The sequence below is a fragment of the Amblyomma americanum genome, chromosome 1, assembly GCF_052857255.1.
Source record: "Amblyomma americanum isolate KBUSLIRL-KWMA chromosome 1, ASM5285725v1, whole genome shotgun sequence".
In the NCBI taxonomy this organism is placed as follows: domain Eukaryota; kingdom Metazoa; phylum Arthropoda; class Arachnida; order Ixodida; family Ixodidae; genus Amblyomma; species Amblyomma americanum.
Genome location: NC_135497.1, coordinates 282,757,454 through 282,772,794, shown reverse-complemented (window position 1 = coordinate 282,772,794; position 15,341 = coordinate 282,757,454). Strand labels below are relative to the sequence as shown.

At 44.6% G+C, this 15,341-nt stretch overlaps 1 protein-coding gene across 4 annotated transcripts in view; it reads left to right on the top strand.

The window, feature by feature from the left end:
* Nucleotides 1-15,341, top strand: part of Sec31 (COPII coat complex component secretory 31) — a 111,658-nt gene that overhangs the window by 34,755 nt on the left and 61,562 nt on the right. For all 4 annotated transcript variants that reach the window (XM_077649467.1, XM_077649465.1, XM_077649466.1 and 1 more), the window contains exons 13-15: nt 5,322-5,421; nt 8,907-9,088; nt 13,372-13,498. In XM_077649467.1, coding sequence (XP_077505593.1) covers nt 5,322-5,421; nt 8,907-9,088; nt 13,372-13,498 — 409 coding nt within the window. The remainder of the gene's footprint in view (nt 1-5,321; nt 5,422-8,906; nt 9,089-13,371; nt 13,499-15,341) is intronic.

The following is a 15,341-nucleotide window of genomic DNA, read 5'->3' as shown; positions in this document are numbered from 1 at the left end:
GGCACGTCGCTGATGAGTGCATGTGATGGGACAAAGCCCAGATGCTAAAGTGAGCTCGCCACACAGAAGGCCCCGAACACAAAGGTGACAAAAAAAAAATACAGATGATATAGCATGGTTAGGCCAAATTCCAGTTAGGTGCACTCACAGTTTGTCTTTCACTTTGGTTTCAGTTCGAGGCTCTGTTTAAGAGGGCATTGCGATAGCGAGCGGTGTGTTCTGGATCCATTGCTCATGGATGGAAATTGATAAAGACAATGACATCCAGAGCACAGCACGAGAGACTGGCAGTTAAACATGGGATATTGGGCCGTGCCTATGACCTGGTGGTCTAATGCAGTGGCCAGCGAAGTTTATCTGTTCACGGCCACTGGTTCAAAACCCACTCGCAGGCATAGAGTGTTTTGCCATAAAGTGTTTTGCATAGTTGGCCTCCTGGCAGGTTGCCAACAACTCAATTGGCAGGTGGCAACTGTGGCAGGTGGGACACCTGCTAGAGGCTTCGGACAAACAAACACCAGCGAAATCTGAGATTGGGAGGCTTTAGTGCTAGGACACTTTAAGAGATAAGAATGCAGAACCACCAACATCACCGAAGCGCGAAGCGAATGCTTCGTCGACGTTGGCTTTCTTAGTTGCAGCGTCACTGAAAACCAACTTCGAAGCAGGTGATGCCCCATTGTTTGCATAAATTGAGTTAGAGGTTAAACCTTGGTGTAGGGGTATGCCTCCCACGCTTCTCTTTTTCACATGTTTAGACAGATAGACTTGTCGCAGAAAAGTTTTATTTAAATCTGCCCTGCATGGATAGGTGCTTCCTGCACCGTTGTGCAGCAGTACATATGCGCGGGGGAGCAGGGCTTGCTTGCGTCTCCTCGTGCTGGCCCATGCCATCGGCATGCCTTCATCTGGAATAGCGCTACGCGCAACATTGGTCTATGCAAAGGCCCATCCCAGAAGTCGTGGTTACTGCGTCCTCCGATTGGTGTGTGGCGGCGCGTGCGGTGCCTTACGTTGACATCTTGCGACTTTCACGTAACAGAATACTCGGGCAGTAGCATCTTCCTGCAGTGGCACTACGCCGCACGAATGAGGTCAGAGAAATTGCGGCATCAGATAAGACATGTCCGAGACATTTAGCTACGGTTGTACACTGAACTCTGGGGGATGTGTAACTCGGTGCCGCGCAAGTATGAATAGTGTCTAAAATTTCGGTTTCCCAAACATCTGTTAGCTACTTTTATATTTAAAATCAGCGGCATGTAAAGAATCTTATGGTAAGAGCTTGAGGCTATGATGCTCAGTGCACTTTGGCTTGCTGCTGGTTGAACATTGCCTAATGCAAGTTTGGAAGCATTTATTTTTGTTTTGTCCGATTTTTATTCTAGTTCCTTTCGTGAATACTGCAAACCATGTATTTCAGCACATGCTGTTCAGTTCTAATAAAATGCCTTATTTTTTACTACTGCACCTCCGGTTGCAAACTAAGGTTCGAAAATCTTCTCTTCGCTTCAAAACAAGTATTTCAACAGAATAACTATTCACTTCAAAATGAAGCATTCACTATTCGCACATGCCTAGGTTTGAGCTGTTCTCCGCATAAATTTTTATTGCATTTAGCATGAGCCACTTCTTTGCCTGGGGTCAAAAGGTTGTAATGAATGAGCACTGCTTTAAAGGGCAAGACTTTTCACCTACTGCACATCCATTTCAAAGCATGCACATTTCCGCCTCTTCATTTTACCTGCTTTAACCCCTTAATGGTCAGCATTCTTCTCCAAACAGAGTACCCAGTGGTCAGTGGGCTTTTAGCTTGCTGGATTTTTAAATGCCATGATGCCTAATTGTTTGTGTCAGTGGTAATTGTATCAGCCAAGTAATCACAGATGAAAAAAAAAAAGGCCTCAAAAGGAACATTTTTTATTGGAGAGTGGTAGTCGTGATGTTAAATGAAACTCTGAGTGAACCCTCAAAAGTAAGCCATTGGGAAGGTTTGTCTGCTTCAACTGAAGACAGATTGGTTATCACTGTTAGCACCTTCATACTGTGAAGGGTGCAGCAGAATGGGCCATGCCATCTTCCTAGCACTTACCCTTGATTTTATAATGTCTCATTTTCTTTTTTTGTTTTAAATTATTCATCTGTGGAGTTTTGGGCACTTACCTGTACACCTGAGACCATCCATTGTGCAAAGTGAGGATGGCAGCTCCTTCTCCTTCAACATCTATATGCATGGCCACCTTACTAAATGGCAAGCTGTCTTGGCTGCAATGCACCTGGCGGTGAATTGAGCTGCACCACCTCCTATTCCAATCATGATTGAACTGCGCGAAAAAAACGGGGACCAAGAAGAAACACGTACACACACGCAGCGCAGTGTGTGTGTGTACGTGTTTCTTCTTGGTCCCCGTTTTTTTCGCGCAGTTCAATCATGAACGAAATCCACCAACTAACCCGCCTCAAAATCCTATTCCAAAAGGCTAATGCTTAAACGATTTGCCATTGACTGATGCAACTCCATCTAATGAGCTCAAGACAGTGCCATTGTCACCAGACAGTGCAAGACGTTAATTTACCGTGAACTGTTAAGGGGTTAGCTGGCTTGTTGTGTTAAATGCTGCTGCTGCCATCTTGCTTTTGTTCTGTTTTCTTTCCCATATCTTCTTCCTTTTGCATGTTCTTGTGTTGTGGCTAGAGTGATGACGATTTCTCAGAGGTGTCTAGTTCTCCCTCTTCAGACGTCAGTGTAAGTTGCTGTGCTTCTTTTTCACACTCTTCTTCTCTGCTTCTCTTGAAGCTTAGATAATGTAACGTGTGTGACTTATGAATGCTGTATTGAACTCAAGATTGAACTCAACTCGAGGCTTGCATGTCCTGCACCATTTCTGTCACTTGTCTGGGCTTAGTACTGCATGCCTGAGGCTTGGAAACGGCTTTACATTTGCACAGAAGCCTGTCCACCATACCAGAACCCTGCAGCTAGCTCTCCCGAGTGTGGAGTGCAGTGCAAGACGCACAGGTGTGGCAATCTGCACACAACTGCGATTGTACAATTGATCTGTGATGTCACTTTTCTCTCAAGGTGCAGTAATGATTTCGGAAAGAAAAATGGCACATTTCACTTATAAAGCACTGCATAACAGGAGCTTTGTTTGCAATGTGGGTTATGCACTGCTTTGTTTCAGGTGCATTTTGCTTTGGCACTTTACACTTTGCTAGGCCTGATATACCTAGGAGGATGTACACCTGTTTTTGCAACTTTCACAGATAACAAGGCAAATGATAGTATGGAATATGAAATCACTAGCTCTTTTTTTTTCCTCTCCCCCAGTTATAGTATGTATAAACTTTCAAAACTTTCAAACTTGAAACAGGTTTCGTAGTAGGCAACATTAAACTGTTCTTGTAGTACTAAGACGAGAAAGTTAAACTATTGTGGGGTTAACTGATAGGGAAAGAGGTTGAAAGGCATGAAAGGATACCGGCATTTTGCACCCTTTGCCTTGTTTTTTATCAATTAAGTGTTGACTTTTGCACTCGTTCTGTGTGCTTTATCTTTCTTACTTTTTTCTTTTCTTTTGGTTTCTACTAAAATGCCACCTTCTCCATCTTTTCTGCATTCTGCATTACGTGCTCAACTGCATCTAGTGGTACAAACAGCAGTGTATACTAAGAGTTAAATTGTAGTGGAATTTCACTTGAATTAATTTTTCTGTGTTGAATTAATTGCTTCATTAGATTTTCTAGTCTAGAAAGCATATTAATGAGCCTTTCTATTCATTTCCATTTTTTAGTTCGTAAGGTTTTCTTGTTTTGAGAATATTTTGCTCTGTAAGTACTTTTATAAAAGTGTTGTGAAATTAGGTACGTTTTACTTCCTAACCTGTAGCTTTACATTGGCTGAACTAAAATACCCACATAAAGTATGTTTACTACAGTAGAATCTCTGTGATACGAACCCGGTTGATATGAATTTCGCGATGATACGAATTCAGGAAATTCCCCTGCCAGAATGCATTGTGTACGATGTGTGGAATTTCGGATGTTCCAAACTCTCTTACCTCGTCTCTTCCGATAATACGAATGTGTGAGCCGCGACTGCACCCTCGAGCACTAAGCACTGCCCACACATCACCGACGTTGCGATCGCAAATCACGCGGTACGCACCGCGTGCAATGAGCGGCGGTGCGCGGCCCGGATATTGCCAAAGTTGCGGTTGCTAATCGTGCTGCACGCATCATGCGCAGTGAACGGCGGTGCTCGGCCCGCACATCGCCAAAGTTAAGATAGAATCTTGCGGTACGCACCGTGAGCAGCAAGCTGTGACCGCACAGCAGCAAATAAATCTCGTCAGCCATAAACAGATCTGCGTGAATGCATTTTTCATGCTTCTGCATACGAATTTTGTTCATTTCTATGATACAAAATTTCGGATGATACGAATTTTTTCGCGACCCTGTGAGATTCGTATCACCGAGATTCTACTGTATTGGTGTTTTTGTTTCTACTTCATTTAAATGTAGTATTTGATGAACATGGTCGTCTTTTGATTGCTGGCATTCAGCCAGTGAGTAGCATCTTTTTCTAGGTAACAGTTGACGGTGTGCAGAAATGGGATTAAAAATGGATTGTGTCAAAGCCTGGCCCAGTTTGCTGGTACTTGCAAGCGTATGAGCCTCCACTCATGTCAGCATTTTGGGTAATTCTTGAAAGCTTGACTAAAGTTTCATTTTTTATTGTGCTACGGACTACACACATTCCAAAATCGAAAATGAAATCCTCAGCAGTAAGAACTGCTTGTTTTCTGAAGTCGTCCTTGCAGATATTGTCATTGCTATAAACTAGTGCATGCCTTCTCTACTTACACCGTGCAAATGATAGTGTAAATTTAACATCTTTGGGTACAAATTTTCTTTCTGTTACTTGTTTTCACCCCACTAAACTCATAGGTTGCAGGTTGGTTAGGGTTGACAATGAATGTACAAATGATGTTTTTAATAGTGTGTTTTGTATCATTGTTTTATAGTGTTTTGCCTGTAGTTTTGGTAATGTGGCTGTAGGTTATGAATGCTAGTCTGTTTTCTAGTCTCTTTTCTTTACCCTTTGCAACTTAATTTTTGTAACCAAGTCATCTGAATAGTATTAAAGTGCACTGGCTTATTGCCAGCATTCTGTCATGCCGTTTTCTGCCAGACATCGTTTTTAGCACCTGGATTCTGAAGCATAGTTCTGCTTTGCTTGTTCTGTGTGGAAGTCTTGCTTTGTTGTTTTTTAAAGCTGTAGCTATGAACTTGTCTCCTTGTGTGCCGCTGTTCTCCAGAATGGTGAACTCTTGGAGGATAGTTCCAGTGCCTTTGATTCTATTGCTGCCAAGCACAAGGAGAAGGAGTTCACACCCTTCACCATCTCTACAAACTCAGGTGAGTGAGGTACATTACCCTGACTGGGTAGCTGTAATTTTCAGTGTCTGACCAACTGCTGCATGAAAGCAGACATATAGAAAGGGAACACTAGGCTTGAGCAAGCACTACGTTCCTGGTATGAGGCAAATTGGAAACAAATAGCTAAACCAGGTGTCCCTGCTAAAAGTAACTAAGCTTTTAAAAAAGACTGAGTGTCCTAGCCCATTGAAAGCAACTGAGGGCTGTTGAGAGTCATGCGGCCTAATCTGCTGTATATTTTTTGCTGTCCAAAGTTAATTAGTAAAGACAAATTATCGAACTTTTAGATATTGGCTTGAGGAATAAAGTGTCAATTCAGAAGTTGCAGATTGTTTTGAGAAACAGCTGGCTGAAATATTTGCTCCTAGGTACCATTTACGCAGCTTTATTTACTAGCCTTGAAAGAAAGCTAGGATGTGACAGCTGCTTGCGCTTATCTTTTGCCTAGTGCACCTGCAAAGCCTAGAAAGGGACAGCCTCCACGTGCCTTCAGATGCTGAAGCAGCACCTCTGGTGGGCGCTTTTGTATTTTGCTAGCTTTCTTTCAAGGCCAGTTAAAAAAAAAAAAGATGCTTTACGTAAATGGTACCTTGGTGCAAACATTTCGGCTGGCTGTTTTTCAAGGCAGTCTACAACTTCTGCTTTGACGCTTTATTCCTGACACCTATATTTAAGAAGTTAAATTAAAAAGTTAGGTATTTATATTTTATTCTGTATTTGTACATAGTGCATATTACCCCCTACCACTATCCTTTCTCACTCTCGCTCCCCCCTTTCTTTTCCCTCTCCCTTTCCTTTTATTCCTGCTAGCCACAGCTCAGGTGCTTCAGGTTTAGCATCATTTCCTTCCATTGTTATTTTATTAATAAATAGCCACTGACAACAACATAGCTACTTATATTGCTGCGCATAAGTCGACGCCTCATATAGGTCGACCCCCCAACTTGCAGTCCTCGCTGGTCAAAAAAAAAAAAAGTTGACTCGAAATGTAAGTCGACGCATACAGCACTCGAGGCCTGTTGCCACATTCGGTATGTAGTTTCTTGGAAGTGGCATTGTGGCATGCATGCAATGCGTAATGATGCAATTTTAAGGCCAGCAGTCATAGCCAGATGGAGATCACAAGCGATAAAATGGCGCCCCATCCTGGCTTCTATGCTCACAAGTGACTAAACTGACTAGTGGCAAACTGAACAGTCAATGGTACTGCAGTTCCACATTCCAGAACCACACGACCACGTACCACGCACACTCCGGAGGTAGCTGACAGTTTGTTGTCACGCCATCTACTGCTTTTCTGGGAAAACGAGTGCTAGCTTGAGCTAGCGGGGTAAATAGTGCACAGTTCGAATTTTTCATAGCAGAACTGATTTGCATACTAATTAATGATTTCCTTTGATATGTGGAGCTCCATATACTATTTTGCCAGGAACAGGGCTCGTACACCAGTGGCTTAGACCCACCTTAGACCCAGCAAAAGGTCGATTCTGCGTATTGGTCGACCCCTAATTTCAGGTGGTGGTTTTTGTAAAAGGTCGTCTTGTATGCGGAAATGTGCGGTAGTTGGTCGTCACTGATTTAGTTTTCAAAACAAAAGAAATAGTTAAACCTCGATTTGACCAAGTAGGTAAAATCCACAGTTTACTTTGTAACACCGAAATTTCACTATATCGAAATTCGTCTCCTAGCATGTTTAGAATCTGCCAAAAATGCGCTGCAGATAACTCAAAGAAAAACCTTTATTCACGATGAAAGTGATCCTCCTCCTTTTTCTTCGCCATCAACATCATTACGCGCATCTTGCTCATATATGATCTCAAGCCAGCTCAGCACGTCTTATTGTGCCAAGTACCTCGCGGGTGATAGGGATGACGCATCCGTCTTGAGTTTTGGTTTTGCTACCATCGTAATCCTCTTGTGAATGCCCTGCCGCTGCGGTGGCTCAGTGGTTATAGCGCTCGGCTGCTGACCCAAAAGACATGGGTTCGACCGTGGCCGCAGCGGTTGAATTTCGATGGAGGCAAAAATTCTAGAGGCCCACGTACTGTGCGATGTCAGTGCACGTTATAGAACCCCAGGTGTCGAAATTTCCAGAGCCCTTCACTACGGCATTCCTCATAGCCTCAGTCACTTTGGAACGTTAAACTCCCCAAACCAAACCAATCTTGTGAGTGCCCGAGAACACTGCCAACACGACAGTGCATTTCACCGCTGCCACCGCTGCGGCCTTGTGAGAAGAAGATATGGAAACCAAGGAAGGAAAGCTGCCATTGGCAGTAGCCATCCTCATGGCGGACCACGGCGTCTGCCCCCCCCCCCCCTTTTTTCTCCATGTCAGTGAGAGCGAGAAGGTATTATTCCTCCAATGAAATGAAATGAAATGAAAGCAATGAAATGAAATCAGACCCACTCCGCTCCTTGTGTTGTTCGCCGTAATACTGGCTGAAACATATTTACTAGCACTAAAAAACACAAGGGACAGCGAAAAGATACTGGCGGGACACACGCTTTTCGCTGTCCCTTGTGTTTTTTAGTGCCAGTAACTATGTTTCAGCCAGTCAATCAAAAGCACCAACTAGCCCGTTTTTCTTCTTTAATCATGCGCTTCACACCAGACAACCTTGCTTCCCACTTAGACAATACGCATATATGTACAAAAAGGTACCACTCACTCTTACGGCGAATAACGCAAGGAGCGGAGCTGTCCCTTGTGTTTTTTAGCGCTAGTAATCATGTTTCAGCCAGAGTGAAGCGCACGACAAGCTTCACAGCAGACGGGTGTGCCAATGGCATTGACCTTTCCAGTCCTTTTATGAAGCTTTGGGAATCTGTAAACACGAAAAACTCTGCCCGCTGTCTTTGGCGCAGTGCGATTTCGGGCAAGATAGCAAGAGCTGCAGGCTGGCCTGGCAGGGTCAGGCACTCATGCCAGGCCTGCCTGTACTACCCAAATGGCACAGCCGGCAGCAGGCTCACCACCGGGACACTCATTGTATATTTGCATCTGGCTATGCACTCTAAAAGCAGGCGGCACACACTATTATGTATGGGCTCCAATGCGTGCTTCAGCACACGCTCTGCTCAACCATTCGCGCCCATGGTACAATTTTTCCGCAGGTTCATTTCCAACCAGCAATGAAGTTTCGTTGCATTGAAAGTATGGCAAAATCTACTTCGTTATACGGCAGCTAAAGATACACAGTGGCCTATGAAGGCGAAGTAATGAAAACTAGAATACTTCGTCACATTGAGGATTTCATTACATTGAAGTTTGTTACATCGAGGGTTAACCGTACTGCTGACTAGGCGATGTGACTGTCAACAGCACTCATCTGGTTTACCTCGCCCAGGACACACTGCATATTTTAAAATCTTGGTTACTTTTGGCTGGGACGCGTGGTATATGTCGAAACATACTGTGTGACTTCTCTGCAAAACTTCTGTGCATGCCTGTGTTCTTTCAGGGGATACGGACGGCCTGCTGAACAAGGCACTGCTGACAGGCAATGTGGAGGCAGCAGTGAACTTGTGCCTGCAGGAAGGCCGCTGGGCTGAAGCTCTTATTTTGGCGCAGGCTGGGGGCGTCGCGCTTCTGCAGAGAACTCAGTGCCGCTTCTTCAAACAGGCTACCTCAGATTCAGCTAAGGCACGTTTTTTTTTTTTTTTTGCCGGAACTGATTGCTCAGTAGCGTTTCATAGCTTGAGAACTGTCAAAGCTTGTTGTACTGTCGATAAATCTTTCAAGTTGCTATGGTTGTAAGCACTTTGTTTGTATGATTCAACCTCATCTGCTAAGTGTCATACGTATGCGAGTGCATATTGATAATAGTTCACTAGCATAGGAGCTTAGGCTAGTTCGTGAAGTATATTTAGATGTGAACAGGGCAAGAGAAACAACAGACGAGATTAGGCACTTCTCACACCTGTTTTTCGCATCTGTTGTGAAGTGCACCTCATAAATGTGCTAGTGGTTACATCTTTTTCGAAACTTGTATAGTGACACCAGTGTGACATTGGCATAGCCCTAGCTGTGCCTGTTCATGCCGTAGCTATAATTACGGACAGTATTGCTGGCAATTGGACCAGCTGTAAATGTACAGCTCAGCCCATTCTTAGCAAAAGTGAATCCACTTGTGGCTCGAAAGCTGTTAAGAAAGGAATAGCTTTTTTCCCATTTCTGTTCATAAATTTTTAGTGCAATTTGGGTCCAGTTTTAATGGTGTAGGCAGGAGAGTTTTAACACTTCTAAAGAGAACTAACTCTCTCTCTTGATTTTGACAACATTGTGAGAGATGAAATGGGCAAAACGTAGCTGCTTGCACTCCTTTTTAAAAACCTCTGCTTTTGTTTGGCTGCTTCTAGAAGGTCTCTTCACCATGTAGATCGGTGAGAGGGAGATTTTTGAGTGAATGAAAGATGTTGGACGAGAAGACTATGGTCACAGTGAAGTATGAAGTATGCTGTTATTCTGTTCATTGTCAGTAATTAGCAAGAGCATTCGAAACATAGATTTCATTTGGGACAAAGATGTTGGCAGTGGTGACTGGTAAAGGGTCCACTTTATAACACACTGCACTAGGGAAGTAACTAAGTGGTTAATTCTACAGTGCTTTAGAGGCAGTGTTGTGCAAAAGGTTTTTGGATGATCGTGTAAAAAACACTCCACTCATTGGAACAGTCTTGATAAAGGATGTCAGAGATACGAGGTTGATACCTCTGTTACACAGGCAGTTTTGACTGCTGATTAGTTGAGTGGTGTTTATTCTTTCCAGCTGCTGTTGAACACAAGGGCAGTTGGCTGCAATTAGGTACATGACGCCTTCCACAAACTGTGTTCAACCATTGGATCATGCGACTATGTCACTTGTGGTCTGTTAATATATAAAAATGCCTCTATTTTGTATGTTTAATTTTCAATAATTCTTTCTGAATTTTACTTAATTGAATTGTAATTTGTGTGCAAGTTTTGTACTTCGCGTATGTCACTGCTGCACGGGTCTATGCTGCCTGCCATTTCTTGGGCACTTGCCGAAGTGGAATTCGCGGTGTCACTGCTAACTTATGTGCATGTGTGGAGGAGAAAGCAAATGTGCATTAACAGTCGTGGAGGAGCATGACTATAGTCCCAGATGGTTTTTGGCAAAGGCAGCTGAAAGCTTACTATGATGCCTGGAGGTGAGCACGGTCCAACAGTACGCACTCTCAGAGCAGCTTCTTTCGAAGTCTTACTGCGATCATTTGACCGTCCACCCTGCCTCACCATCGTGCAGATACTCTTGCTGCTTCTTTTCACCATTAACAAGTTTTGCGTTACGCAGCACTCTTAGTGCATCTGTGTAGCCCACTAAAAAGCACCTGCTTTAGTGCATCAGAACAGTAGGCCCCATGTCAAATGCAGAGAACTCTGTTAAACCTGTTTTGCGTGGTAGGAAATGGTGCAGCAAGTGTTTTCAAAATCGGGAAATATGAAGAACGTTGTGATTTCATGCGCTCAGTACACCGTCCGGTCAATATACAGTTCGCACAAGTATGTGCCTTGTTTCTGAGTGCATCTCTTGCACTGTGCTGGCTGCAGAAAGGCACAAATCAACATGTCGGCATTGCAGGGAGGAGCAAAAATACCTGGTGTCACCAGACACAGTACTACAGTCCATCTCACATGTAGTCTGGCAAGTGTCAGATCCAAGTTATGGTGGATACAATGTAGTTCTCATAGCATGCACCAGATGGTGGTGTGTTTTCTAAAATGTTCATTAGTTTTATGCTAAACACCTACAGTAATCCCTCATTATAATGGAGTCAGCGGGATGGCGAAAAATTCGTTATAAGCGGTAATTCGATATAAGCGACCACCCGAGAAAATCTAAAGCAGTCGAGCTTTAATTGCGCCGCAACAGCGAGGAAGTCAAAATACAATGTATTCAGCGAAGCAAACCTTTATTCAGGTGCAAGAAAGGCAGCGAGCTTTGGCTGTTTCAAGTTCTTACTGGGTGCGTGCAACCCCTGCTCTAATCTGACCAAGCATTGCACGAGGCCGCGGTCGCCGCCCATGCATTCAACCTTCGGGGTATTTCGAATCGCGAAGGCAGTGCCCGCTTTCATGCGGAGGGGGTGTCACGGAAATGCCGTGGCTCAAGTCTGAGGTTGTGTTTGTTGTGCTCAAAAAACGATTAGCCGTTCATTGTAGGTACGCAGCACGATCGTGAAAACTGAACGGGTTTGCAGTAGGGGTTTCCCATGATTATGGGCAGTTTTTTTTCCCAAGGTGTACAGCTGTGAAATTTGCAATTGAGTTTTTCAGCGAGATTTTTTCGGTGCACCATTGTCGACGACACTGCGCTAATTCTACGGTTCGAGTGTCAGTGTTTGCGCAGCATTGCGTCCGCGCCATTGACAGATGTCTAGGAACAAAATTCAATGACCCTACCAAGCATTTAGACAGTTTGCCGAGTCGGATGGCGCGAATCAAGTATGACCGGCTCGAGAAAATCGCCGGGGAAAAAAACCGTGGTTGCATTGACCCGCCATGTTGACAGCCCAACTCGCCGCTGGCAACGCTCAGATTTTTCTTGTTTTCGGCAAGTTATCGTCGATTTGCACCGTCAAAAGTGCAACGAAGCTAGGGGCTGTGTTTTATTGCGATGCAGGCCGATTATGACAAGCGGCAAGCAAATTTCTGGACCGGCTTCCTCAAAGTCGTCTTCCCGACTTGTTAACATAGCTCCTCGCGTCGAACACGGCAAACGGCGTGCGACCAGCAGTCGCTTGCAACCAGACAGCAGCTCAGCAACACTGTTGTTCACTCTTGCAAACGCGACCTGCGGGTCGCCTTCTCGTTTGAAGCGAAAACTCTTGGAAATGACGTTCGCGCGCTTTCGAGAGTTTCGTCTGCTTTGGCCGATGTGAAACAGGCTTAGCGACGACTACGGCAGCCAGGGAGCAGCTCAGTTCGGTGCCGAAAGCTCACCTCACTCGCGACTCTCAAGTGTGAATGGGCTCATAATTGGAGGGACACTTCTTTTGTGCTTTTTGGCACGTTTCAGCGCCATAAATGTTCTTTAGAGCGGTAAAATTTTGCTCACCGAGCACACCCCTTGGAATGCTACGGTGCTAGTCTGCCTGTGGTCTTTTGGCCACTTCTCGGCATCCACGAGACCGCGGTTTTCTGGCATCGCAAAGCGTCTCGAAAATTTTATTTTGTTTGTATTCTATCACTGGGGACACCAGTGATGCGACTGCGACCGATTTGGGCATGCTTCCGTTCGCATCAGCTGTAAACAGCTGGGGGCACTCAGCACTCGCTTGGTACCCGTTACTAGGCAGGTAATCGGTCATAGGTTTGGTACTTTTGTGGCCTGTTCTCTGCCTGCCTGAGGCTAATTCGTCGGCGGTATTAATTTGTCACTGCACGTGCAAAAGGGTCGCCGCCGCGGCGGCGATGCCTCCAATCGCCACTTGCATGCACAAATGCATGCGTTTGGGTCGGGACCAGAAGAAATTTCGAATAAAGCGATATTTCGAGTAAAGCGATTTCGTTATAACGAGGGATTACTGTATTTGCTATATGTTTAAATTTTTATTGGATACTTTTTTACGTGTCATAGCATTACTGAGGGCTATAAAGCAATAGTGGAGAGCTGTGGACTGAATTTGGCCATCTGGGGTTTTTTAATAATCACTGAAGTCGTGGTACATAAGCATTTTTGCATTTTGCATCGATAGATATGGTACTGCTGCTGGCAGGAATTGAACCCATAGTCTCTGGCTCAGCAGCTTAACATCATGACAACTAAGAGACAGTGCCGGGCTATTTTATGTCTTATGCGGGCAAGTACAGTGAACAGCAGATGTAACCAAGCTGTCAGCTTAATTATAGTTCAGGACACTTGGGCCAACATAACTGGTGCATGTCCTGCTCTATGTTTACAGCTCATCTCGGCTGTTGTGCACTCCAACTGGGCGCATGTGGTGGCAAACTGCGAGATCAGCTGCTGGAAAGAGGCCTTGGCTGCTGTACTTACCTATGCTAAGCCTGAGGACTTCGCAGTGCTGTGTGGTGAGCCTTGGCCACAGTTTTCGCATGTTGAGAAGTAGGCATGTGCAAATTTTTGATAATTTAGAATATTTGGTCGAGTAGTAAAGTATTTGATTCGAACCGAATGTTTGGTATTTGAAATCTCGAAGTATTCGTCTCGAGCGAATAGCATTTCTGTAACTCTTTGTTCATACTCCGGTATCGCAACACGGCACGCACATAACCAAAGCCCCGTATGCGCTCCCGCGCGAAGTGTGGAGCCCAGATCTGTACTTGCCAGGTGTCTGCGGCTGCGCTACCCGCGGTGCGCTCGCGCCGTAACCGTGCTCGGTGGCCACGATCTGCTTCCGTGCGTCTATAGTGTGCACGCGTTAAACGGTGCCAACGGGGCAGGGGTGCGGACAGCTGCGGACAGATGGCCGTCGCTTGGTGCCTTGTAACGACCTCACGGCGATCTGCTCATGAGCACTGGCTCCCCGCAGAATCGGATCACCGTAGCGGCCGCGGATCGTGCTCTAGTGTGAGGGCGCGCGGTTTTCTTGATTTCTGCGGAGCGAGTTAGACTGCAGGTGCCGCAGCCGCTCTTCTCCAACTGATATTCACGAATCAAGCGTGACGACATGAGCACGAGAGGCAGCTAGCACGAGGCGCATTGTGACGGGGGGGGGATGCCTTCCCCTAGTTATTTAATGCAGGCGCCAAGTTTCCCCCGTATATTTACTCTTTTGGACCTATCCCATCGTTTAAAGTGCAGGGTTATGGCCATGCAGGTTTCCTGACAATACTACTAAAAGCTACTGCTCAATAATATTTTGTACATGTTGCGATACCATCACATTGAAATAAATGTTTTACGACCATACGTCATCTTCGCGCTGCGTTTTGACCACGGGCCTGGGGTGGGAGGGGGTTGGGAAGGGGTGCCTTCCATCTTTAGCATACTGGTAGTTGTGTTTTGTACTTTTTCAGAGATGGACGCAGAGAGTTAGTCTGTCTCTTATTGTCAGTACTTCTGACTTTTAGACAGGTCTCAAGGAAATTAGCGTTCTCATTGGGTGTAGATTCCATGTGATTATCCTCATTTTATTTGTTGAGAGGCGTTTGCTTCATTTAAGGGGGACACCTTATTTTTAGTCCAATCCTAATGAACCTGTGTCACCTTGCTCAGTTTTTTAGACTGATTTCAAATATCAAATTGCTTTTTAATTAATTCATTTGTTCATAAGATGATTAATTTTAATTAGTCGTTTATTAGTACCTCATTACAAAAAAATGGCTCAATAAAAAATAATTAATAAACCCTTGGCTACATAGTATGGTGAGTAAAGAGTGCAATAATCAAAGTGGTTTTTCCATTTTGCCCTCATTAGTAACTTTACAGCACTTAGAATAGCAGCATTCAAAGTGTGAATATCATGCATCGATAAACTTTGCAAAAGTATAAATTCTTGAAGCATGATTGAACAATTGTGCATCGATTATTGCATACATTGTGCCTTCAGCTTCCCTTAGCAAACAGTATGACATGTCTATCTGTCCTAGACGTTGAGATATTGATGTACTAAGACAGCCAGGTGTCCAAAATTTTCATGGTGTTAAATCGCCTGCTCCTGCACGAATTGAGCCCACACAGTGATCTAAATTTAATTTTATGGTCAAAATACCAATTTCCTGGAGGAGAAAACTGGTAGAAGAATAATTGCTACAGGCTCCAAAAATGTCATTTTTAAAAAATTTATTTTTGGATCATTTTTTGGTCCCAAAGACCGGTGTCTCACCTTAATGGTCTATGAAACTGTTTTGAAGGTTGCTTTAGAATGTGGGCATTATGTGGACTGAAGGCTATTGAGCATTCATGCCACGT